The following is a 27,666-nucleotide window of genomic DNA, read 5'->3' as shown; positions in this document are numbered from 1 at the left end:
GTAATGGATTACAAAACGCGGTACTTCAAGTTGTGACAGAGATGTCTCGAACTTAATTGGTTAGAAAATTATTTCATTCGTGTCGCGTCCATCGTGTCTATTTCAAAGCATCATTTAGATTCCAACCTAAATGGTGTCGCTTATTTTTTTATTATTATTAATTTCGCTTCATCGTCCTCTTTCTGAAACAGGAACAAATTGACATGTTTCCTTGATTTTATTTACTAAAACTGTAATTCTAGTTTTATTTAATGTGTCCGATACTATGTATTATCGATATTAATTGCAATTGATAGAGATAGTCGTACTTTAGCTCTTCTTCGCGCTTCGAAGGCTACAGCCCAGGCGATTACATGATTCAAAATTTACTATCACTGGGATTGTATCCAAGTTGTTCGAAAACCATCCTCAATAAAAAAAAAATTCTTTCTAAAATCACGCACGGGACATATAAAATTCGTGGAGACTTCAACGCAAGATCAGAAACAAAGCACTAGGAAAGTTAGGTAAGATGGGGAAGGGAATCTTTTACACCAGACTCGATGCTTGTGAACTGAATAGTAGCGGAGGTTTGCAATCCAACCCACGTATTTTGCCGCATAGCCCTGCGTACCGCATTATTGTTACGCCTTTGGGGTCATGACCTGAATTTTAAAATTAAATTATGCGCTGGTGTGAACAGCTGGATCACACATGTCACAAATTGGCGAAGAGATTCGACCATGGTGGACGTTCCCGTCAGCCGGTGAGTTTTCTCGGGGTACTCCCGTTTGTCTCTCCGATGATCTCGATGTCAACGATGCATCAAGCCCTAATTCATTTATGCTATTTATTTATTTTTCTGTGAGGGATACATCTTCCACATTGTGTTACACTAAAGTAAGGAGGTATTTTGTTGTTGTTGTTGTTGTTGTTGTTGTTGTTGTTGTTGTTATCTGCTGTTTCGAAATTCGGCCACTGCAATGCTGTGGTCGGCATGTGTACCTTCATATTTTGGTGAGCCACAGACGCCATTACGGAAACATTCGAGAGTGTTCACATTTGCTTGCGAGCATTTAACATGCCTCCGCCGATTGAGAATCCCGCCGATTGTGAAATACGCGCTGTTGTTATCTTTTTCTTGGTGCTGAAGGCGTGAGAGCGGCCGAAATTCATCGTCGGATCAGTGAAGTGTACGGAGAAAACATTGTGACCGATGGAATGGTCGAGATCTCATCGCGTCGTTTCACCGGGAACAGCTGGATCACAATCCAACTTTCCCGATCTAGCGCCCGGAGACTGCCTCGCGTTTCTGCGTGCGAAGAAGCTTCTGCAGGGTCAGCGATGACGGGTCAACACATCAGTGGTTGTTAAATCAGGCGCCAGTCTTCCATGACATTGAGATTCAAAAGCTGATAGTACGATACGATAAATGCCTTAATATTGGTTGAAATTATGTAGAAAAGTATACTCTAAGGTACAGGTTTTCCGTAAAAATAAAATTGTTAGTAAAAAGTCTACTTTTTTATTTTAACACGGTACTCACTTTAAAAAAAAACACGTCTTATATGCGCTAAGGTGACGAATGACTCACTCCACGAAGACGGTCTGGATGTTCATTCGCAGTCATCGACAGCCATCACACGTCAACTATATAATCAGGTGACTGCTTTGAATACACCACAAATCGAAATGGAATAAAATTAGAGATTAGAGGGATCTGTTGGTATAAAGGCGTGCAATTCTTGCAATACCATCAATTGTGCAGCTTTTTTAAACCATGACATAACACTAAGTGAATATCTGTTTAACAATTTTTGGTGACAGAAAAAACAAATGCGAGGGAGGGTATTGAGTTAGAATATTATAAATAGTCCTTAATAGAAGTAATGACGAAAGAAACTAAACAATCAACGAGCCTCGAAGTCCCACAGAGGCGCATCGCCGACGCGAATGACTGCATGCCAGTTCGGTGCGCAGGTTCGTAGAGGCGAAGAGGCGTGAGATACGTGAGCCAATGTCGCCCTTAAGAGCGGTACACTGAAATGTGTTTGCTGGACTTCTTGCTCCTTCCGTGTCTTGCTTCGGTGCCGCGCGCGCTTTTAGGGCTGGTCGCACACAGAATCATATAGGACGCGACGCGACCTGTCGCGACGCAAGACGCGACAACTTAAGGGGAATGGAAAGGTAAAATATCTTGGGAATGCTGGAATCGAATATCAAGGATAAAATCTGAACTACTCATCATATTTCTTTGCGGTTTGTTTTGCCAACTAGATAATTTAATTGCAGAGGGTTGTGTGTACAGCAGTGGCCACAATAATGCATAGTTTTTTAGAAGAAAAAAAAATAACTTTATGCAGAAATAAGGGGTATTAGCCACAAAATTATAAATTATACTAAAATATAATTTTTGAATGGTGTAATACAATATTATCTAGAGCTCTATAATACAAAATTTTACGTAATTGCTCAACAAGCGTGTCCTTCCTTACCTAAATGTTGCATGGCAGGTTTTAATTGGTTAAAATTCCTTTAAAATTCAGCGATCAAGTGTTTTTTCACTTTGATTATAATAGAGTTCTAGATAATATTATATTACACAATATAAAAATTACATTTTTGTATAATTTTTAATTTTGTGGCTAATACCCCTTATTTCTGCATAAAGTTATTTAATTTTTTTCTATAAAACTATGCATTATTGTGGCCACTGCTGTACACACAACCCTCTGTAATTAAATTATCTAGTTGGCAAAACAAACCGCAAAGAAATATGATGAGTAGTTCAGATTTTATCCTTGATCTTCGATTCCAGGATTCCCAAAATATTGTACCTTTCCATCCCCCTTTCGTTACCTTATTTCTTCCCAAGTTATTCTTGAAATTAAATGGTTATCGTGATAATCCTTCAAAGATGGATCATATAAAATAGATCATAATGTAACACTGAAAAACAGTATTTAACTAGTTAGCTATAAATACACTACTGCATGCCTTTGATTATATATATATATATATATATATATATATATTTTTTTTTTTTTTTTTTTTTTTTTTCCCGTGTTCGCGCATGCGCAGAACGTTGCAGACATCGAACAGTCTCATTCGATGCTGTCGCCTCGTTTCTGATCGCGACAGTTTTGTGGCGTCGTGCCGCGTGTGATTCCGTGTGCATTGGCTTTCATACAAAAAATGTCGTGTCGTGCCTCATTCTGCGTGTGCGCCTTCCTTAAACCCGTTCCACAACGACACGTAAACGGAGGACGTATCTTAACGGATTAGCTCGGCAGTGCTGAGCTCTTCCAGTTAACGGTGCTCATTGCGACCGATAGAAGCCGAGTACTTGGCTTCGGTGGTTTGTTTATGCTCTAAAAAACCGTTGAAGATTGTTTCAAGTGGAAGAATATTTTGTTTGTCGTTTATTGACGTGACAAAGTCTAATAAATCTATGAACGCCGGCTGCACGCACTAAAAAGTGTCCCGTTACGCACATTGTCCCGTTACGCTCATTGTAAGCTTGCGCCGATTTCGTTAAAGGTTTTGTTATGACGTTTGTCACGTTAAACTATCGTCCGTAAACCGACTTTACAGACAACCAATATTTTTTTTATTTTTTTATTGTGTGTGTAAATTCTGGCCGTGGAATCTCACCGGTTGCCGTTTGTTAGGTTTCCGTGAAACTGTGGAAGCAGCAGGCGCCGTCGAGCCGGCCGGACGGCAGAGCTGCGTGTGGACGGGGTCCAGCGACGAGGACTGGAGGGGGGGGGGGTGAGACTCGGGTAGGTCGCCGCGGCAAGGTGGACCGGAGTAATGGGATCAACTGCTGCGCCCGGAGTGGTGCCCCCGCCGACAGACCAAGGTCGCGGCCGCCGACCTTGGAGCGGGCAACTTCTCCGTCTCCCTCTCGCTCTTCCGCGCCTTCACCGCAACACGGGCGCCGAGGGACGCCGGGCAAACGGGACCACGCCCAAGTCGCGGACACGGGGCGGCCCCGTCGGCTCCGGCCTCCGTCCGGGAGATGTGGCGGCCATTTCGGATTTTATCTTTCCTTTTCATTATTATTATTAATATTATTGTAGAACCTAGAGGGGGAAAAAAACACATGCTGCAGTCGTTCCTATGGTGCAACTTAACGTTTTTCGTCAACACGTTATCTGGAAAGATGAACTTTTTTGACGTGAAAACGTCTAATAAATCGATGAACGCCGGCTGAAACGCACGAAAAAGTGTCCCGTTATGCATGTTGTTCCGTTACGCTGTGTCCCGTTACGCTCGTTGTACGCTTGCGCCGCATCTATCTCTCTTCCACTCGATTGGCCTATGCGTCCGAGGAGAAGAAAGACAGCGGCAGCACACAACTTACATCTACCACGTGAACTGTTTCGTCGACTGTTTATAAAGTGAAGTGAAAAGTTAATGTTTTTTTTTTATTGCTTATTACAACAACAATTTCGGCAATAAAGGTTAATTATTCTTGCATTTTAAAAATCTGATTTCTAGTATAATTTCAAGTATTTATTCTTTTATTATTAAAATAAAAATGATTCAATTTTATTCATAAAAGTATGCAATCATTTCATCATTTTTTATTATGACGTCACGTTAAACTATCGCCCGTAAACCGACTTTACAGACAACCAATTTTTTTGTAGATCTAGACGGGAAAAAACACATGCTGCAGTCGTTCCTATGGTTTTTCGTTAAGACGTTATCTGGAAAGATGAACTTTTTTTTTACAGTATGACGTCAAAGCTACAAGTTTTAAAAAAAATTCCGAATATGTCGTTTGATTTTGCTTTGAATTGTAATCGATAGTAGAGTGATTGATGATTGCGAAACAAAAATTTGAAGAGACACTGTATTTAACAATTTGGTGCAGCGTGGGAGATTTTAACACTTAAAAAAAATTAATAAAACTCTAAAATTACGGTTATTTTTTAATTTTGGATTTTTTAAATAAGAAATGTGATTAATTGGCTTATCGACTGTTCTCAGCTTGACGTTGAGTTGTGAAACACCTTGTGTGTATACGTAAACTGGGGATTACTGGACAACGATGAAACAAGCTAGGCTGGTGGAAATCGCTACGCATGTGTGATTGTTTTTGGCAAGGTGAGTCTACGACGACTTGCCGTTGCCTTTCGCAGTGACAGGGCGTTATTACATCCCTTAACTGGATTCTGGTAGAAGATGTGAAGTTATTTTAATCAGAAATTTTTTTCCACAATTTAAGTAATAGTGCCTATGACTTTTGAGCCATTGCCAAGACGGTATGGAAACTGGATGAAATTCTTCGGGTCGAAAATTTCGTTAGGGGATGGCATCCGAAATTATTGTGCATTTATAATTTTATTATTTTGCTCATGCTTTGTAATAAATTCTTAACGTAACAATCGATGACTGTTTAATAAACTTTTAGATCAGTTTAATAAGTTATTACTTAATAGTTTTAAGAACCTTAGGTCATTTTGTATTTCAGTCTTAACACGAATTGAGAACATTAAATCGTGTTAGTGGTATTTAGATTTGACCTTTCATATTAGCTTTGTTGAAAACTAAGAGGATATTTTTACGGGAAGAAAAGACTACGTAAGAACTGTAGATTTAGAACTATATACCACATGATAACATACTCTTAGTTCATGCTATGGTTAAAATTACAACGGCTTTGAAGATTCTAAAAACTATTAAACATACACTTATTCAATTGATAAAAAAAAACATTCATCTACAGTTCATGATGGTTACAACAGTAAATTATAGGCACGTACGCCAGATTGAGGATCTTCGGGAGTTCCCGTGCTAAAATTCTAGGCTGCTGCTAAGTGACCACTGGTCATTAGAATGAAAGTATGTAATGGCTAGAGACCAGAAAAATTCGCGGTTTCGATGGCGTCCAGGATAGACTGCACATACCCCTGTATACTCGGGCAAATAACGCCAGTTCATTGGCTGCCGACTTGTAAGTCGTCTCAGCTGGTTTGTCTGTGATTCGATCGTTCTTTAGTTGAGGGTTTATAACCAGGGCCGGTGCAAGGTAAATTGGCGCCCTAGGCGAAAAACCTTAATCCCCCCCCCCCTCGGCCGGACACCCCAAAAAAAATTTCTTTGTCTAAAAATACATCACGTAAGCCTAAAATTTTGTCAACAATCAAATGTTAGCAGGCTTGTGTGTGTGTTTTTTTTTTTACTTTTTTACTTATTACAAATCATAAACAGGTCACCGTGGACTTTAAATATTTACTTACAATATAAACATTCCAAACTGTTACAAAAATCCATTTTCATCTAGTTTCAATAATCGTTAAACATATTATATCAGCTGTTATGTGTCGTGCTGCGCCGCCCCCAGCTACTTGGCGCCCTAGGCGGTTGCCTAGTTCGCCTATATGGACGCGCCGGCCCTGTTTATAACTGGTTGAGATTCGTCCAGATTAACAGTAAGCCAATAGCAAAATTATCTAAGAGGTATATGTGTTTGAATTCTAGCCTATCACCGAATGAATCCGCGAATTTTGCAGGTCTCTTAGTAATAGCTGTTTCCAGTGATTGGGTAACGGAACGTTACAGTTTATATTTCCTCCGACGCAGACTATCCTTTCTCCCCCCCCCCCCCTCTTTTTACCCACGATCGTTTTCCCTCACTCTTCACTTGTCCAGCGTAGCAACCAAGTCTGGAGGCTGGCTTCCAGACGTCGCTTTGACTGCGGAGTGGTCAGGAGGGGGAAAGGTGCAGCGTGGAAGGTTGCCGGCTATCACGTGAGGCAAAAGTCGTCTGGGACTACGTGCGTGCCTTTCCCCCCTTTCCTCGGACATGGCGCAACCACCCTCCCCCACTACCCCTTCTTTCCACGGCCGTCCAACGAGCGCCGTTTGCTGCATTTCGCAGCGTACTTCGTGCGCGTCGCCTCCGCCGCCGCTCCCAGCTTGCTGCAGATCTTGGCGCGTGAGCTGCAAGTGCGGGATGTACGCGTTAACTCAGAAAGTCACAACTTGAAACAGTCATGTCTTAGAATCGTCTCGAAAAACATTCACACACCTACCTCAGAACTTGTGTGGAACGTAGAACCAACGTCACAACGTCGACCATACAACTTAAACACTTCGTAACGTAGAAGATCACTACTTAAAACCATCATAACTTGACGTAGTCCTTAGAACTATCATAAGCATTAAAAGAGCATCGTGGTGAGTTGTTTTCTAGTTCTTAACAAGGGATGCGTCCAAAAAGCTTGAGATTTCTAAGGATGCGACGCTCGCATCCCCTGATCCTTCCCTGCATCCAATAACTTCGGAAACGTGTTTTTTTTTTTTGTACATAATATTACTTCAGAGTTTTGGCGTAAGATTTGAGACGAATAAAAACGTTAATATGTGTAATTCAAATTAATGCTCGTTATGAATAGATATAGTATTTATGGATTTTTAACTCTTTTTTTCCTATTTCAATCCCTAACCATTTGATAATATTCACGCTACATTAAAACTTTGAATCTCTCTTTGCCAGCGGTCGTTGTTGCTCACGTTTCGCCGTGTCTCCATAGATATCACGACTCAAAACGGCTACGTGCACACTAGCACGACCATCTGTCCATAGGTGGTGATAGCAGTAGACGTATTCGCGGATATCATCCATCTCTTAGAGATGACTCTTTTCCTTCGCGGCTGCACGTGCTAATGTATGTACGGAACGTGTGCGCTATGCATTCGGAGACAGCCGTGAAGTGTTATGAGTCGTGTGCGTGTCTGCGTGTAGGCGTAACGCACGCCTCTTCGATCCACGCGCAGGCTCGCGCGCGGCAAAAAAAGACTCTGCGCAGGCAAACGGAACACGACCCAGGGGATACCAAATAAAAAAAATAAAAAAAGGTTGGCGTGGAGAGTGGGAGAACTCTGCCAACTGTCTCACGGACACCAGCTCCCTCCCCTCCCCTTTCCCCTCACGGGCCGTCGCCTTATTTGTCCGTGTCCGCCAGCCGCCCCTCTCGTGTCCAACACTGTACATTCCATTTTTTTTGTAAGTGGAACAGGAATATTCATGTCAGATTACATACATTTGTAAATTTTGTACTTTCGCATGAAAACAACCGTATCACTGCAGAAATAATTTTCGCAGCAATACTGGGTTCGGATTCTTACCCGGGCCTCCAATAGTTAAAAATATTATTTGTAAACCGTTCCCTAAATATATTTACAGTATTAACTGCGCACATTAATAAGCATAATTTAAAAAAAAATTATAAAGTTTATACATTGAATATTCGTTTATCTTTCCCAAGATTTAAAAAAAAAAAAAAGTGTGCTCGAATGAAACATAACTTGAAGAATAAATTTATGTCCTAATTTTTGTAAGAAATACTATTATCTCTAAAAACGTATTTTATATATGCAAAAATAATCATAGTCATGTGGTGTAAAAAGTTGCAATACCTTTCGTTTAGTATCACAAACTATTTCTTGGCTACTGGTTTCAAAAAATATTTTTGTTTGTAAAAGTACACAATTTTTGTTTCCGTGTAGTAGCTTGCTCTCAAATTTGACAGTTCTGAAGAGAAAAAGAAAACTAGCACCAGACTTCCACGTATCCTCCGGAGAAAAATTCGCCATGAAAAAAAAAACCGTGACCAGATCGTGGCAACGCCTGGGTCGTTATGCAACCCATCGCTCGCACCTGCTGTGCTGGTTGCCGATGTGGACGGGTAGATTCTTGACAGCTGAAAAAGTGAGAAGATATCACATTGTTGCCACTTAGAATGTTCTCAGACCAGTTGTTGGTTTAGACAACACCGCTACAGGGTATGCCTCAAGCTGTATCGTCATCGCAGCAATGATTAATCTCGCTATCCGGACTCTTTAGCCAGGTATCGAACACCGGACAATCGAAGAGGCCCAGACTACCGTAATGCTGCCCATTACTTATATTAACTAAATTTATAATTTATTTTTACACTGTGGTGAAAATAAAGGAGTTAATGAAACTGTCGAAGGATATGAAAATGTCAGCGCAACCAATAAAAGTTATAAAGGATCCTTAAACATGTTTACGGCTGATTTTTAACTTTTGGTGTCGTGATCATCTGTCTGAGTATTATGACCAGTTTGGTTGGTTACGACTTTATGAAAGACGGATTTTAAATCGTTTAACACTTGTTGGTGAAATTTCGACAAATTCTAGCCCAGGTTATTGGGTCTCGTTAAGTGATACCCACAGTTTTAATGCACGTCCAAAATCGGAACTTAAACTATGTGTTCCCGCCCACAAGACGCAGCACTGTTCCAACTCCGCTGTTTCTGCGGTGCGCGACTGCAACCTGCGGAGTTGCGAGACTCGAAAACTCTCCAAACTCAAAAGGGAGCTTGCGAAATACATAGTTCATTGTCGCCAGTATTCCACTACAACTATAGCCGCTTGTGTGAATGCGTAACGTTTGTAAACACGTAACTGTTGTATTCCTGTTTTGAGTTATTTTAATATTTAACGTTATTAACTTACGTTTAGTTTGTATCCTTTAGTAGTGAAAAAGTCTGACATTATTTCTTAAGCTGTTAAGTTAGATTAATTTAGTATTATAATTTTATGAAGTACGATTTTTTTGTGTAGTTGTGTAGTACTGTAGTTAAGTTTAAGAGAAGGCTTAATGCCTTAACTTCGCCATTAATTCAATAAATAATAAATAGGTATTCGTGTATATGGATGTATAATAAAGAGTTAATACATAAAGTCTCTGCCAAACACGAGGAATCAAAAAAGAAACGTTTAGCATTTTGGTTACTACACTATTTCTGGAGGAGCTAACAACCACATTTGTTGGCAAAACTAAACTATGAGAGAAAATTTAAAAGTAAATATGTCACTGTAAACGATCGTCAAAACTGTATTTAACGTATTTCCAAACGCAGCGACACTTGTTTGAAAATGTAAAACAATTGCCTGATTATTGAAAAAGAAGTGTGGTAATCAGCCAGTTTTCTCGACTTGTATGTAGTAACGGTCGGTATATGGCATGCTGTGTCGTAGTTGAAGTTGCTTCATTCCCCACATACGCCCATAACATTGCGGTGCCTGATGGTGGTTGGTAAGCATGAAGCCAGAATAGCAATAGTCCGTCCGTCAATAGTGTGACCTGCAGCCAATCACATGGCCCGGAAAATCCCATTCGTCGTTCCGTTCGTCAAAAGGTTAATAACTTCATACTTTTGACGAACGGATGGCTGAAATTATAACCTCCAAATTTCTGTAAGGGTTTGGCGTGTCAGATTTAGTTATTTTAGAAGTTTGTTTAATTTATTAGATGCTTATATAATAATTATTATTTAAATTATTTTTGAACGCATTTTAAGGAAATATTTTGAAATAAAAATCGTCTGATTTGTAATTAACTACGCAAGGTAATTTTGAAGATGTTAAAATAAATACCAGAGTGAAAAAAAATAGAGTTTTATGAATTATAAGTGCATAACTTTCATGATTGTCAAACAAATATAATTATGCAAGATAAATTTTCTCTAAAATTTAAGTTTTCTCCACATTTGGCAGCGTGTATATGAAATATATATATATATATATATATATATATATATATATATATTATGACGGATGAACTGGGTGTTGTAAATTGCCAGGCGGCTGACGGACTGTCGCGACGGGCTATTGTGATTCCGGCTTGAGTTAGATTTCCCGTCGCTGAACACAGTCACCCCCATGAAGTACAGTCCTTTCAACATGCTTCCACTACGCAAGCTCTACACTTTACCTAATGTCCTGGGTGTTCTTGCAAATACGGGGCAGACCATCAGCTGAGCATAAAGCGGCTTCACGCTGTTGGTATCCGTGTGGTAATGCCAGTATGGCCTCGTGCACATCAAACCTAGAGACTTCGCCTTGCCGAATTTTGAAGTGACCAACGTCTAATAAATCGATGAACGCCGGCTGCTTGCACGAAAAAGGATGATTCATTGTCTCGTTACGCACATTTTCCCGTTACGCTTTGTCCCGTTACGCTCATTGTACGCTTGCGCTGCATCTGTCTCTCTTCCACTCGATTGGAACAACCATCGATTTGTTTTTTCGAGGCACTTTAAACTTGGAACACTCCCATTCGTTTCCTACTTTTCCTATCATCGTCCTATCCTTAACATAACAACACAGATTGGAAGAAGTTAAATAGCAAACATGTATAAAATTTATAGTTAAAATAATCTCTTCGTTAAAGTAATAAACATATTTGAATTAATGAGTGCAAATAAAAGTAAATTTATCAATTAAATTGTAGATTTCATTTCACTCCTTCTTTGTATCCATACAAAATAGTGATAATTCAATAAAAATGATTCGATTTTATTCATAAAAGTATGCAATCATTTCATCAATGTTTTGTTATGACGTCACGTTAAACTATCGTCCGTAAACTGACTTTACAGACAACCATTTTTTTATTAAGATTTATTTTAATTGTATCATTGTTAAACAGTTTTCCTCTGTCATAATAGGACCTCTTGTAAAGTTTAAATTGATACTAGAACTGTATTTATTTGAACTTGCAAAGATAAAATATATTTACGTTGTGTCTGAACGATATTAATGTAGGCCTACTTTTGGTGATGTTTTCAGTTTGGGTATCACACACAATGACGTATCACAAGCACAAGCGTAGTTATTCCTCGCTCTTAACGTCACGGAGTTCTAAACTGAGGGCTCAAGAGTTCGTAGAAGGGGAGCGTGCAATTCACAAGGATGAGAGCCACACCCGAACAGTTCCGAAGTTCTCCGAAGTTTGCTGATTTCTTGCACTTGGATCGCTCGTGGAAAAAAAAAAACACTTTTGACCGCTTGGCTACTAAGTCGATCATAACCTAAGCTAACTTGCTGCGGAAAAAAATAACTATTATTTATTACTGACCGAACGTAGTCTAACCTAACCGTTTACTTCCGGTAGCTTCGGCACTGTTCGGTTTGTGATTGTGGATTTCATACTTGTGAACTTTAGGCTGTCTGTTCGTGTGACAGTAGCATTGTTTTACTCATCGCATGAACATAGTAAACTCCAAACCCACAAATACTTGGTCCAGTACCGTACTTGCACGCCAACAATATAGCTAAGCTGAGCTTTTTTTCAAAGTAATACTAAATAAACTAGAGAATATGCTGATTTCATTAACCAGGCAGGACTAAATATTATGACAGCTATAACTTTACCCTCTGATGTTTTTATTTCTGTCATCTTGTGATGTAAATTTGAAGCAAACACACCTTCCATATCGTCTAGATTCATTCAATTTTATTAAAACGTCAATTTGGAAGTCATCACACGAATATGTTTGATGTTAGGGGAGAAATGTGTGTTAAATGAGCATTGTTTGAGATGTAGTAGTTTTGATGTGAAAAAAATGTCAAACTAAAAATAAAAAAAACGAAACCGAAAATGACGATTGTGAAGAGAATTGGTTTGAAGTGGACGCAGGCTGTCTTTGTTTTCAGTGTTATGTTAAGGCTTAGGTTGGGATTATGTATGTAGATAAAGACAAGATCACAGAAAGCATTTAGGGATTTGAAGGGTGTTCCCAGTTTTTTGATGGCGAAGGCCCCGAAGGATCAGGCAGGAGATCTCGCTTGAACCTAATTGAAAGCTGTGCGCGCCGCCGAGTCAAGCTGGCCCGACTGATTAGGGCGTCCTCGTGAGTCACGGGGATGGGCCGGTGGGCGGGTGCCGCCGCCGCGGGGGCGGCAGTGGGCGGCGGTGGGCGGCAGTGGGCGGCGGCGGGCCAGTGTCACAGCCGCGACCCTGGAGGCGGTCGTTGAGCTCTCCGGCGCCTGTCCCTCCTCCCGTCATGTTCACCCCCCATTTCGCAGCCAGCACACAGTCGTCCACGAGTCAGAACACAAATTTTTTTTCTCCTCACCTAAATTAAAACTAAAGTGTATTTGGGAGGGGTCTGGGTTAGGGATAAACTCTAAGTGCGTCTCAGGCCGAAGCCTATATACGCTCTAATCATGCAAGGGTTTAAGCCTTGCGGGAGAGGGAGCATGCATCATGTGCTAGGAGGGGGATTTGGCCAGCCATGGCAGCGATTGGCGCCATGACTAACTCCCCTCACTGACTATTCTAGACTATAAACTAGATAAGATGGGCCCAGGTAAAACCTGCATGTTCACAGGGAAAACCCTGGGAACTTAGCTGCGGGATGCAAAATTTCATGCATTATTGACAAGCAGGTTGATTACAGGAAACAGAATGGTGGTTCCGGAAGAAGAGTTGGACAGAGTAGAAAATATCTAGTAAGCAAGGGCGGGCACTTGGACATTTTTGTCCGCATTGGGGGTTTTGGGTATAACTGGTTGTTAGGGGGCGACTATCGTCATTTCCCGCCAGGCTGCCAGCCAGCCAAGTCAGAACACTGTTGGACAAGTACATAGATGCCAGGATTTCGAGGAAATTTTCTAATAAATTATTTTGGCTTTCGAGGTTGATCCGTGAAAAGTTTTTATTTTTTTTATTTTTTAGATTTTTAACATCCACAGCAAAAGTCAGGGTCCTGTTCGGAGGACACGACACATACAGATAAAAATACAAGTTTATCACTACAAATAAATGGACACATACCCCCCGTCGGTACCAATAAAAGAAAATACATCCGTAATTGGACAACATATGAGAGCAACCGTACCATGTATCAGCAGTGGTCAAACAAAAACAATCAAATATAGAACACTATAAACAGAAAAACACAAAATAACACAGTGTATGAACAATGAAAACAAAAAAAAATATGAAGAATATAATTTCAATGATCAAAGAATAGGCTAACATGTATCAATTTTCCATTTTCAAAAAACTTCGCGGTTAAAAACTTTATATTATGAATACAATAATATAAAAGTATAAATAAAAACACAAATGTATAAAAAAAGGAACTGGTCGATTAAAGTAGAACAATTACTTAAATGAAAAACTTCAAATAAAGTTTATTAAAATTTGAGATAAGTCTGTGAATAAGCTTTTTAACTGTACACAAGGTTGATTGTAAACGACTGTTGATTGTGGAATTTCATACCAGTAAGATACTGACATTTAATTTTTGAAATGTAACAATTTTGTACAAAAAGAGCATCTTTGTTAGTTCTGCGATAGGAAAGGGGAGTCAAAGTAGTATAAGGAAATTTATTTATAACAATTAGTTCAGTAAATTTCTTAAGGCTTTCTAGTTTGTTGCATAATCAGGGTTGAGAAATCAACAGTCTCTCAACCCTGATGATGCCTGCTGTAATACAGAGGGAAACGTTTGTACAAACTACCACTTCAACGTGACTCGTACCTCGAAAAGCCCACATTGATTATTAGAAAGCTATTTCAAATTTTCATTTATGCCTGAAAAACTGACAGACGTAATAATAAGTTATTTCATGTCCCCAATGTGCAACACTGAGAACATATTGTTAACTTTATTTTTTTAAATAAAGGCATATAGATTGTCATTTCGATCACTTCAGAAATGTTTCACACAGTATAATGGTGCACCAAATGTTTTTACAACACATCATAGCTACCAGGGCTCAACATGCTCGGAATAGAGCAATATGTTATTGATAAGAAAAGCTTGTCGCTTTTTCTTGTCCCCTCCAATGTCACAGCATAGAATTTTGCATAATAGTTTGAATACAAACTCTATGCGCGCATTTCTTGCATACTGAAGACCTGCACATAATTTCTGTACACTTGATAAGTGAGAACGAGTGCTAATACAAACGGAAGTGAAATTGAATGGATGAAAATTAATACAGAATTAGCTCTTACTTTAGTGTGAATCCATTCACGCACGAACTGTCACAAGTGAGTAGTCATTACTATGATAAATTACATTTTTTTTTAAATAAAAGTTTTACTTATCTTACGAATTTACATTATTATCCCAAACATGCGCGTAGATCCCGAGGGGGCCAGGGGAATCAAAAAGCCCCCCTCTTTGAGGAGGGCCCGCTTGCGTTCGCAAAACCGTAACTCAAAAAAACTGCGAAACACAATTCCGTGTGCCCCCCTTGGGAATCCTAGAGATTTTTGCCCCTGATCCTAAAGTCATCTGGTTGATGCTCTTTTGAAAATATGTATGAATCTGACTTTACAGACATGATTTTTAACTGAGAAGAAGTTAGCTCTATCCGCCGGCTGAGAAGCTTGGGACAACAACAGTCTAAATCATTTCACGCTACTACGACAATTTCCAACCGAGTTTTCATAGTTTTACAACAAAATGTGCAAACATAACGATAGAGCAGTTACGTGGCAACCTTCATACATGTGTGTACTATCAATAAAAATTAAATTTCGAGTGCAAACCATTGTACAGGTTGCACCAGGGCCTCTGAAGGCTTCCAATATGTTGTTTTCATAGAGCATACCACAAACAATTTTTTTTGCCACTTTGGCCACTGGTACCGATAGAGCTGGTACATAGGTACATTCATACAGGTACCAATGGACAAAGTGGGCGAAAAATAATAATGTTTGCGATATACTCCATGAAAAAAAACACACTGGAGGCCTTCAGGGCTCTTGGGACAATTTTTACGACAGTTTGCCCACTATTTTATTTTTTATTTGATAGTCTATACCTGTAGAAAGTCACCTATGTACTACCTCTATCGTTACCAGTGACCAAAGTGGCCAAAAAAAAAATCATGTTTGTGAAATACTCCATAAAAACAACACATGGGGAGGCTTTCAGAGGCCCTGGTGTAACCTGTACGATGGTTCGCACTCTAAATTTAATTTTTGTTAATAGTACACACATGTATTAAGGTCGCCATGTAACTGCTCTATCATTATCTTTGCACATTTTGTTGTAAAAATATAAAAACTCGGTTGGGAATTGCCGTAGTTGCGTGGAATGACTTAAGCCGTTGTTGTCCCAAGCTCTCTATCCCGGGCGGCCGGATAGAGCCGGCGTATAGAGCTAACTTCTGATCAGTGATATTTAATGCTTTTCTAAAGTTGGTAGTGCCGGTGTTGTGGCAACGTGACAGCTGACAGGCGTTATTCGAAAATAAAATAAAAAATGGCGGTTAACAATTTAAAGCGCTGCTTGAAGTTAGGGGAGAAATATATGTTAAATGTGCATTGTTTGAGGTGTAGTAGTTTTGATGTGAAAAATTTCAAATCTAAAAACGAAACAGAAAATGATGGTTGTAAAGAGAGGGGTTTGAAGTGGACACAAACTGTCCTTGTTTCAGTATTAGGTTTAGGGTTAGGTTTGGGTTATGTCAATAAAGACAAGTTTGCCGAAGCATTTAAGGATTTCAGGGTGTTACCAATTATTCAAGCAGCAACAGTTATTGTTCCTGGTGATGACGAGGGCTCTAAAGGACCAGGAAGGAGATTTCGCTTTAACTTCATTGCCGATGTTGTGGAAAAAGTTGCCCCTTCGGTTGTGTACATAGAAATCCGTGATAACAGGTAATATCAGTATTCGGGACGGTAATTCTGGAATAAAGGCACTAGTCTTTTAAATTTTAGTAAAAATTTCATAATTTGTTACTTTTTGACATTTTTTCCAATCATTTTTTGGTAGGGCATTGTGATATTTCAAGTAGTTAACTGGTAACTTTGACCATTTTATGTAGTGGTAATTTAAGGTTAGGTACATTAAAAATAATGTACAATATGAGAAAGTTGTTTGATTATGTTAGCTACATTAGATATACTTTTAAATTAAGTTAATGGTTGACTAGCTACATTAAAAATACTTTAAAGTAATAAGGGTGATTGGTTAGGTTAAATTATCGAACTTTTAGTGGTAATTTATAACCAGTTCAAACGATTTTAAGTGTTTTTAACATTGCTAACCTAACCTAAAAAAAAAACCATGAACACTATTTTTAAGTATTTTTAATGTTGCTTTGTTATTTTCTTACATTGCAGCTTTTCCACAAATGAAATAGGTAAATATTTACTTGGGCGGTATTTCCGAAAACAAATGTTGAAAATCCGAAAATACCTTTATTTTATGCTCTTCAACTTCCTCTTTTCATTAAAATCGGCGGAGATTAGAAATTCCAAATACTTTAGGAGATATCGAATTTTTAAATTTCTTCATATGTAGTTGAGCGGTATTTGCGAAAAAAAAGTTAAAAATCCGAAAATACCTTTATTATATGCTCTTCAAATTCCTCTTTTCATTAAAAGCGGCGGAGATTAGAAATTCCAAATACTTTAGGAGATATCGAATTTTTAAATTTCAGCACAAAATCAGCGCATTCCTTTGGCGTGCGTGCACCATTGTTTCTTGTTTACGTACGAGTATCTATTTTTTTATTGGATAATGATGTCACGTGATTGTTCGTGATAGACCAGAATTCAAATGAACTAATACGTGATTATTTAGTTCAATTATTGTTTAAAACAGTGTTTAATTACCGCCTCCAACTTAGGTGAGTTTTTAACGTTTCTAACTTTAAAGTCTTATTTGTTATTTTGATATTGTTGCACAAGTAATGAGTAACAAAAAAATTTACGTGAGTTGTTACTGTACATCCTTTGTTACGGGTTTGTTATGTAAGGTCAGTTACATTATAAATAATTTAAAACTAAAGAATAATTAAAATTAATTCACATTATTTTTAATATCACCTTAGTTTGAAAGTATTTATAATGTAACTGACCTGACCTAATCGACCATTTTAGTTTACTGTTCACCCTCTGTCCGGGTTTGTTTGGTCAGGTCAGTTACATTATAAATATTTTAAAACTAAACAGCCATTAAAATTAATTCACAAAATAATTTTTAATGTCGGCTTAGTTTGAAAGTATTAATAATGTAACTGACCTGACCTAATCAACCATTTTATTAATTACGCATTCACGATTCACGTATTCACGAACACACGGCAAAATAACAAAAATGGCGCCGCTCGAATGGTTCCACAGGTCTTGTATTGCAAAATTAAAAAATTCGATATCTCCTAAAGTATTTGGAATTTCTTATCTCCGCCGCTTTTAATGAAAATAGGAAGTTGAAGAGCATAAAATAAAGGTATTTTCGGATTTTTAACATTTTTTTTTTGGAAATACCGCCCAAGTAAATATTTACCATGAAATAATAATTTTCTAAAAAATTTTCCTCAAACACTAAAGGGATTTCCCCTGAAAACAGCATTTCTGAATTCCTAATCGTTAATTACCATTTATAGGTTAAATTAGGTAGCCTGTGCAGTAATGCCTTAGCTTAGCAACTTTATACTTTGGTTCTCAATATATAAGTACCTATGTATATTTTGTATTTGGATTTTGTGGTGCAGTGGAAGGTAAACAAAAATTTAAAAAATTATGTGAGTCACTAGTGTGCATCTAAACCCAAGCATCAATCCTTAACAGGTTTTTTTTTTAGCAGCATGGATGCGTAAAATGCTGACTTGTCATTATGTGTGTCAAACGAAATAGCCTAATTCCTTGTTCCATCAGGTTACATGCTATCACTATTATCAACACATGTAAATACTTTGAAAATATGTTAAATATAACACACTTGGTCTCCTGTCATAAACTACCGTAGTGATTAGTAGAACTAAAAAAAAATTCTTTGGAAAGTCATATCACATATTTGTGACCTAGCCACCTCAGTTGAATCACAGAGGACGTTGCTAACCTTCATGTACAATTTCATAAATAAAAACATGTAAATATTGATGAAAAATTATTATAATTGTTGCGGTTATATTGTTGTAGAGATTGTTGTAGAGAGTTTAAGAATTATTTTACATATTTATTTTGCAATAGGGTATAGCATGATTTTTTGCTCCACAATTTCTCTCGAGTATATTGCCTTCCCAATCATCAAAATTTAAGTATTCAGTGGGAATTGAAATATTACTGCACTGCGGGATAGTTGAGCAGCATTAATAGTACCTACTCAAACAGATCATTCTTTGATTAATTTTTTTTTTTGTTACATTTATTTATCTCAATTTGACATTCAGACATGTCCTAATTTTAGAGGCGTTAGGACAAATAATGCACTCCCTTGAATTTAGTTATTTGCATGTTTATAGCAACTTAAAATTGCAATGTCATTAACTCTGGTATTACTTTGCAGATGGTTGTCAACGGTTTCAAATGGATCTGGCTTTATTGTCAAAGAAGATGGTCTCATACTGACAAATGCCCATGTAGTAATCGGTAAACCACGTAGCAAAGTTCAGGTATGTAAACATTACTTGAAAATTGTAATTAAGAAACTTGACATCTTAGCAATCATTGCATAAAATATAATTATTTTTAAATACATGTTTTTAAATAATTAATAGTTAACAATGCTTAAGTAATTTCTAAAATAGCATATGGTGTGGGATTCCCCCCCCCCCTTCCCTCAATACTTTAGAAATTCTGTGAATGCAGAATTTATTGGAATTATTTCATCACCAGAGAAATAAATTATGCTCAGTCCAATATAGGGCCTACCTAGGTAGGTTATGTTTCATTTACACCATGTCGAAAACTTAATTGACATTTGTGTGTTAAATTGAAGAATAATAATAGGCAAGTCGTCCAGGGGCAGTGGGTTTTTGGCTGAATTAAAAGAAAAGCTAATAAAAATGTTCTCGTTCCTGTTTAAGTTTGCACTAGCAGAACTCTCTTGCCCGTAATAAAGAATTGATTTTGCCCGGAAAAAAATTTGTCAGCGATTTCTGGCGCCCTTATAGCACTTTCGGTTGAATTAATTTGGTGATCACGTCATAGGGGTTAACAACCTAAAAGTTTTTGCTTGAATAGGGAATAGTTAAAAAACAAAAGCTGAATGGATTAGGTGAGCCATTAAACCTCACCGTTGAATATTTTTCAAAATCTGGTAGACATTAAAAAAAAGAGAGAACAAACATAATTTTAAGAATAACAAGAAACATTTGTAGTAGGTTCAAAAAATAATTCCTCCCCCCCTCCCCCTTTTTTTTTAATAAGCTATGATTATAAACAATTACCCAATTTTAATCCTAGACTGTTCTGCTGCTTGATAGTATTTCAGTGTATTGTCTAGCCTGGGAAATAAGATAACTAGGCAGGCTCTAATGTATTGTGCATAATTAATCAATACAGCATTTCTCACATGTAGGAGTACAGATGATAAAACTTTAGGCATACTTTCATACACTTGAATAAGCATTTAGTTTTTTATACATTCCAACAATACTTTTAAAATATTAATGCTTGTACCATTATTATTTAGTGTGTCTGTGTTCAGTTAATGGGATTGTAAGTAAAGGTATATTATGTGTTTCAGGTGCGGCTGCAGGATGGTAAAGAGTATTATGGTGTTGTGGAGGATATAGACGTTAAATCAGACTTGGCAACTGTTCGCATCCCTTGTGTAAGTGCAGTTATCTGTAACAAAATTATGAGTATTATATTCACATATAATGACTTTGGCAGTATGGAAAACATTATTGGTTTTGATCTTACAAGAAAAAAAATTAATAATAAACGCTGAAAGAGCTTCCCAAATCTGTTGTCTTGTTTAGGGAATGAATTTTCCACACTGTTTCATTTGAGATTGAACATAGAAAATTTGTAGAAGTGTGTCTGTATTTTTATAAATTTTAACACCATCCTGATTCTCAAAATCACTTCCAGGTGAATGTCTTAAAGCTGGAGTCACAATGCCACGATGGACGCAACACAACAAATAACAAACAGAGTTAGAAGCGTAGGTTCATAATACCAAGACAATTTTAACACGAGAAACTCTAATATGGCTGTCTGCAAATTGTCCCGTGCTAGGTGCATCCATAAAACGCAGTATATAATGCGCTAAAATCAGTGTCGGCTTTGTAGAAAGCTTTTATATCCTGTTGACAGTTTATGTGCCTAAAAATATAATATTGAGTCATCTCTGGCATGAAGTGGTAGTAAGATTATTTTATATGTGAGCAAGCATGTTTATAAGGGACAGAAAAATGAATTCTGGTGTTGACTATGCAAATAATTAAAATTAAATCTTTACTAAATGTAGAATAATAAATAACGTTGACTATAAACATGATGATATGTCCTTTTATATAGACAGTTTATGGCAAACTAAAAATATGACTTGTACCCTCACACAAACAAAATTTTGTTTTTCAGCATATAGATTTACAAAGTAGGTAAATAAATATTTTTGAAGTTTAGTTTTGTAAGGTTTTTGGTTTGCTTTCTATCATGCAGCACGACACAAAATAAGAAATAGAATCTACTTCTTGCTTATTTTGTCATGTCATGGCGACCTTGTCTGTCATTGGTTAACAAGCGTGTCGGATCTGTCGTGCCATGTCCATCGTAGCATCGTTACTCCAGCTTAAAGGTTTGCTACTAGGCAGAGGCCATGGCTAAATTCTTTCCTTTTGTCTCTGTTTTGTGCTCTCATGTATTACCATCTCTAATAACTAGAGACAAGATTTTATGGTTTTATTTTTAGGCCAATTTCTTTTTTAAAACAGGAGGTTTCGATTTGATTTTTTTTATTCTTAAAGTGAATCTTCTTTGGGCGCGAAGAGAGTACAATTTAAAGGCAGAATTGTAATGCAACGTTTTCGTGAAGCATTGTTGTGAAACGTTTCTGATGCGAATAAGACAGAAAAGTGGTACTTGGCCAAAGAGATGTACCCCTTACGATATACTTACGAGTCGAGGTTAGAATTGTCAAAGAAGTTTCACTTCTATCGCGAATACTGAGTTACACGCACTCTTTTTTTATGAACTCTGTTTATTTATAAAAATAGCACCAATTTCAACAAATTATGACATTTTTTCAATGGCACTTACTTTACCATAAACAGTGTCAATTTGACTGATATATGATGCACTTTAACTATATGATAATTTGTAATAAGCATGTCAAACTACTGGGAACAATACAAATAAATTGGCAAGTATGTGTGCGTTTGAAAACAGTACCAATGCCGTAATGTAAAAATTAGTTGCTAATAATAGAATAATAAATAAATACTTTAAAAAATAAAATAAAATCTTACATATTTAGTTCATATATTTTGGTACTGACTCTATTCTAAATAATTTATATTCATTGAATTTAATATATTAAAAGCTTAAGTTTTTGTAATCTGAGAAGAGTTTTGGTTAAATATGCTTATTCATTTCATGATTCTTCTGTTTCATTTCAGTGCTTTGTAGTGCATTAACTTTCATTTCGGTGTAATATGGTGTATTGACAAGCTTTTCAGCGATATTTCGGCTTTAACACAACTCACCATATAATCTGGTCCCTACTTGACCTCACAGTCACAAGAACATTTCACCCAGTTAAAATTTTTGAATGACTTTTCTAGAGACCTACAGATGTAAAATATGTTTATTAATTAGGCTCATAGTGTATAATTTACGGTTACTAAATGCAAATAGGAATTATAAAGTGTAGTAGTACAGATGATAAAATATCTGGGCCTACTTTTATACACTTTTTTTCTAGCTATACATTATATGATTGTATCATACAGGGGCGCAACAACAGGGGGGGTAAGGGTATTTTGCCCCCCCCCCCCCCCCTCCCCCTGAAACCTGGAAGTGGGGGCAAACGGGGGCAAAGAAAGTGCTATGTAATAAATTTTTAGATAATAAAACTGCTTAAATAGCACAATTTCCACCTTGAAATACAAATTTTCCCAGGGGAGGATCCCCGGACCACCCCGCTTCAATAGGGGGGATCGATGATTCTTTATAAAAAGGTATATTGCCCCCCCTTTGGAAATTTTGTTGTTGCACCCCTGGTATCATATATACCAAGACAACAAAACTTTATGTAGCTAATGTATTTTAAAATTAAGGTTTGCTCATTGTTTTAGTGCTAATTGAAGCTCTTTTTTCCATCTTAGAAATAACATTTTGTTAGTTTAGCCTACTAGTATACTAATAAAATACCAGCAATTTAAAACTTGAACAGGATAAAGTGTCTTGGCATTTGCCGGGAGTGATTTCTATAAACCATGGAAAATCAGGACAGGATGCAGTACCAAAAATGGCCAGGCAAAAAATTTGAGACTTTTATTCGTCATCAGTATCTTCCCTGTGATCATTCTTTTAATTAGTTAAACTGGTAGTGAATTACAAAAGCCACACTGATATGTTTGTTTTTCCTTGATGCAGAAGAATCTCCCCGTGATGACTCTCGGCTCGTCGCAGACGTCTCGCCCGGGCGAGTTCGTGGTCGCGCTCGGCAGTCCCCTGTCGCTGTCCAACACCATCACCGCCGGCGTGATCAGCTCCGTGAGCCGGCCGAGCGAGGAGCTGGGGCTCCGCGGCCGGGACATGGAGTACATCCAGACGGACGCCGCCATCACGGTGGGTGGGAAGCCGGGGGAGCTGAATTGTTTCCCCTTGGAAGGGCAGCCCATCAGGTTATCTTTAACAGTGGTGTTTTTAAAGGTTGTCTGAATTGTTGCCCCTTGGAAGGGCAGCCCATCAGGTTATCTTTAACAGTGGTGTTTTTTAAAGGTTGTCTGAATTGTTGCTCCTTGGAAGGGCAGTCCATCAGGATTTTTCTGACAGTGGTGTTTTTTAAAGGTTGTCTGAATTGTTGCCCATTGAAAGGGCAGCCCTTCAGGATTTTTTTGACAGTAGTGTTTTTGACAGGTTGTCTGAATTGTTGCCCCTTGGATGGGCAGCCCTTCAGGATTTTTCTGACAGTGGTTAGTTTAGGTTAGGTCAGGTTAGGTGACATTACAAACTAACCAATGTCAGAAAAATCCTGAAGGGCTGCCCATCCAATAGCCACAATTCAGACAACCTTTCAAAAACACCACTGTTTAAGATATACTGAAGGGCTGCCCTTCCAAGGGGCAACATTTCAGTCGCCCCGGGAAGCCAGTGCCAGTTGTTCGGGTCGTGGTACCGTAAGGTGGTTGATCTGGGTACGTTTTGTACCGTGATCATGTCGGGTTAGCAACAGCGTGTCTGCAAACACGCAGTGAACCAATTTCGGGACTTTTCGATAAATATTTTTCTAGAAAAGGTTCACAAAAGTCACGAAAAAGTAATGAAACTGAAGGACTGGTCAGGAAAGTCGGGAAAAGGTACCTAAACAAACAGCAATGGTGCTGGAAGTCACAAATCTTGCAGTGTTTTGCTGACTTACATTTTTTGTCGTTTTGATGCCTCACTTTAGGTTTCAGTCGCATGTTTTCTGAAAACCTTTTAACTTTCTAACTTAAAAATTGATATGTTCCTGTGAGTTGTAGAAAATATTATATTACATGCCCATGTCAAGGTTGCTTCAGGTATATAAAACAGGGAAAAGCGGGAAAGTTAAAATGGTCAGGGAATACCTTGAAAAGTCAGAGAATACCCAAAATATTTCTGGAATTTTTTCTTGTGATATAAAAGTTAAAAATAAAATACCGCTTCCGCGGACATTTAGTCATCTCAAGAAATGCTAAAACATTTAAAATCACAAATTTCTGTTGATTTTTCCTTTTCATAACTTCCTTTGTTTTTTTTACAGTAAACACAAGATGTGAAAAAACTTATTTGCGCTTGCTGGCATACAAGTTCGATAGCCTACTGTTGATAGTTTTAGGTGAATCCATAGCAATTGTTTATAATGTTAAATCCAAAATCATATGATTGTTAAAAGTGCTGGCCTTGTTATTACATATTTTTTTCCAGGGACCTGTCTCTGTAGAATAATGCGCCTTATCAGCTAAAGGTACACAGCCAGACATTCCCACTTGTCTATAAAACCTGGAAAAGAAAGGCAATTTTGGAATTCCAAGCTTGTAGCAGCTCTTTCATTGTAATATTGTTATGTTTGGATTTAAAACTTTGGAAGGAAACTTTGTTAAATGGCTCTGAAAAACTCTTGAAATTTGTTCATTAGGTATTTATAGACACCTGTTAAATATATATATATTTTAATCATTGGCAAATTCAATTATGAACAAAATTTTCTACAATTCACAGGAATGTATAGTTTTTTTTTTTTTTTTTTTTTTTTAAGTTAGAAAGCTGAAACCTTTTCAGAGATGATTTCCAGATGATTTAAGTGGACAGTGTCCAACTATTTACACTTAACGTGTGACTATAAAGAAAGTGAGGCGTCATAAAATCAAAACACTGGTGGAAATTAAAGTTTCATGACTTCCAGTGCTATTGCAGGGACTTTGTCATGACTTTATTGATCTCGCTATCCATACTTTTTTGGAACTTTTGTGACCTCTATGTAGACATTCTGAGCGATTTTATTTTTTTTTTTAATTATCTAACGTCAATAATTTTTAAGGGGAATTAGGAAAATTAGACTGTACAGTATTTAAAAACTAGTTTAAAAATTGCTGGTTGACAAGAGAACATACACTTATCCATTACTGTTTTGTAAAAAAAAAAAAAAAGTTAGAGATTGTGTTTTGGCTCTGAATCAGATCCTGAAGAAATCTGAATGAGAGTGGCTTGGTTGAAGCCTAATTACAGAAAGTATTTAACTGAAGAATGCAGTATTGCAGAGCTGCCAACATTTTTATATTTACGGGCACATACTTGTGGAAAGGGGAGGTGTGGTGGAAGAGTGGTTAGAACACTCGCCTCCTGCCAAGGCCATCCGGGTTCGATTCCCTGCGGGGTCAAACCCAGATTTAGTGGGAGACGTGGCTGACGTTGCCATGGCCTGTGAGTTTTCTCGGGCTTCTCCCGATCCTCCCGCCAATTCATTTTATCTCGGCTACCATACTCAGCTCATCTCACCCCACGAAATCTCCAGGCTGGTCCAAACAAGTCTGTCCTCCTGGTAGGGCAGCCACACTTGTGGAAAGACAGGCACAAATGTAATACATATTTTTTTGCTCTAACATCGTGATGTTATTTGTGTCAAGAATTTAACCTCGGGTAACACCGCGGTGAAGGAAGTAGCAGTGCACCGGGAGCATTCATGTCAGGGTAACTCTGCAATGGTTGGCCACTGCCTTCTGCAGTGGGGAGTTGAAGGGACAATGTAACAGACCCCCTGGCGAGGCCTCAAGACCCGGGGGCCATTTTCGAGGTCTGGGGGTTCAAAAATTTTCAAAAAATCCCCAACTCGGGCAGAAATTGGATCCGGAACTATAGACTTATCAGCCAGAAACTCTAATTACCATGCCAACACATAGAACATGCATAGACATATGTTCATACAAAACCTTTTTTTTCTGCATGTGTACTTCAAGCAACCAACCTGTAAGAATGTATGCAACTAGAAAAATAACAACATACAGTAGTGTCTTGCTTATCTGACATAAATGGGCCGCAGAATGTCGGGTAAGCGAAAATGATAGATTATTGGAAGATGTTAAGAATAATCCTATTAAATGACAAAATTTGTTATATTTTTACACATTACGAACCTAATAATCATGTTTTACAACAAAACAGGAGAAAAAATTTACTACTTGTTTTAAGCTAAATACATATCTTTTAAACTTCTGTCCTGTGATTTCAAAAAGTTTTTTCAGTAGTCTACTTTCCTGACAAGTGCCATTTATTCGCTGACTAGTTGGATAATTTGGAAGTTCAGATAAACGAGATACTAACGTACTTATATCTTGGGACAAATGTGGGATTAAAACTGTTTGAATGACATACATTATTGGTTCTGCTTGCAGTTTGGAAACTCCGGGGGACCGTTGGTGAATTTGGATGGTGAAGCAATTGGTATAAACTCGATGAAAGTGACCGCTGGTATATCATTTGCTATTCCAATTGATTATGCAAAAGATTTTCTTAAGAGAAGTGGAGAAAAGAAGAAAGCAGGTAGGTGTATTTGTTGTTAAAGCTAAAATTGTTTATACAAGTTATTTTTTGTTTTGATTCGGATCTGGAAAAAAAGTTTTGAAATCAGTGTTGATTGATTTTTCTTTTTCTCCAGAACCTTGATGTATTGAGTGTTGTTATAACTAAATTAAATGAAATTATTGCATTTAAAATTCAATTGAAATACGTTCAGCCGGTTTGGCATGATGCAGTTACAAATGTCCAAATAATAAAAATCTCAAAATATTACTTAAAATTTTGAGTTTAGTTCAGTTTTAAGTACATGACTGGTGCGTGATCTTAAAATCCGCTGTTGGTCCCTCCTTTACACAATCTAACTCTAAATAAAAATGTAGGATTATACAATTAGTTATTATGAAACTTGTAAAATGCAGTTCAGTACTAAATGTCATTATTTAATGCAGAAAATATTAAATAGGCATTTGTCATTAATTAAATACTTCAGCATGCAGTGCTATTTTTTCCAGCTGTTTTATTATAATTAATATTGTAGATAGTTAACTAATAAAGTTGTTAGAGATATTAGTTGATTTTATATTATCTATACTATAGTAAAACTGTAGAACTGTCATGTCTGTACATTGAAAATATTTGGCAAAAACTGATTGCAGGTGATTTAGAAGTGTAACAAAATACAATAAGACTAGGGATGGGGCGACCGAATCCAATATCCGCCGAATCCACCGAATCCTAGGGATTCGAAGGTTCGGCGGGTCTGATATAGGATTCGTCAAAGGATTCGGTTTTTACTATTTACGGGAAAAAATACAGTAAAACTCACGAGGTCCCGCATGGTAGGTTTTTCCGTATAAAGCGTTTAAATTGCCCGAGGTCTCGTCATTTACGCCATTAAATGTGTGATATAATGTCCGTTAAAATTTTTTCTGAAACTTCTTGTCTCAAATAATGG

The 27,666-nt window shown here is 37.6% G+C and overlaps 1 protein-coding gene across 7 annotated transcripts in view; it reads left to right on the top strand.

The window, feature by feature from the left end:
- The window catches only part of LOC134539434 (serine protease HTRA2, mitochondrial), a 220,226-nt gene that overhangs the window by 173,610 nt on the left and 18,950 nt on the right, over window positions 1-27,666 (top strand). For 3 of the 7 annotated variants that reach the window (XR_010076312.1, XR_010076311.1, XR_010076313.1), the window contains exons 1-5: window positions 16,016-16,430; window positions 19,066-19,171; window positions 20,248-20,334; window positions 23,106-23,300; window positions 26,588-26,735. Coding sequence is in view for 3 of the 7 variants with exons in the window: in XM_063381469.1 (XP_063237539.1) it covers window positions 16,033-16,430; window positions 19,066-19,171; window positions 20,248-20,334; window positions 23,106-23,300; window positions 26,588-26,735 (934 nt within the window). In the remaining 4 variants the exon portion in view is untranslated. Of the gene's footprint in view, window positions 1-15,977; window positions 16,431-19,065; window positions 19,172-20,247; window positions 20,335-23,105; window positions 23,301-26,587; window positions 26,736-27,666 lie in introns of those variants that run through there. The other 4 variants (XM_063381469.1, XM_063381468.1, XR_010076314.1 and 1 more) reach the window with 3 other exon arrangements.

Source organism: Bacillus rossius, chromosome 15 (genome assembly GCF_032445375.1).
Source record: "Bacillus rossius redtenbacheri isolate Brsri chromosome 15, Brsri_v3, whole genome shotgun sequence".
In the NCBI taxonomy this organism is placed as follows: Eukaryota; Metazoa; Arthropoda; class Insecta; order Phasmatodea; family Bacillidae; genus Bacillus; species Bacillus rossius.
The sequence above is the reverse complement of the archived record's forward strand: the minus strand, read 5'-3'. Positions and strand labels throughout refer to the sequence as shown.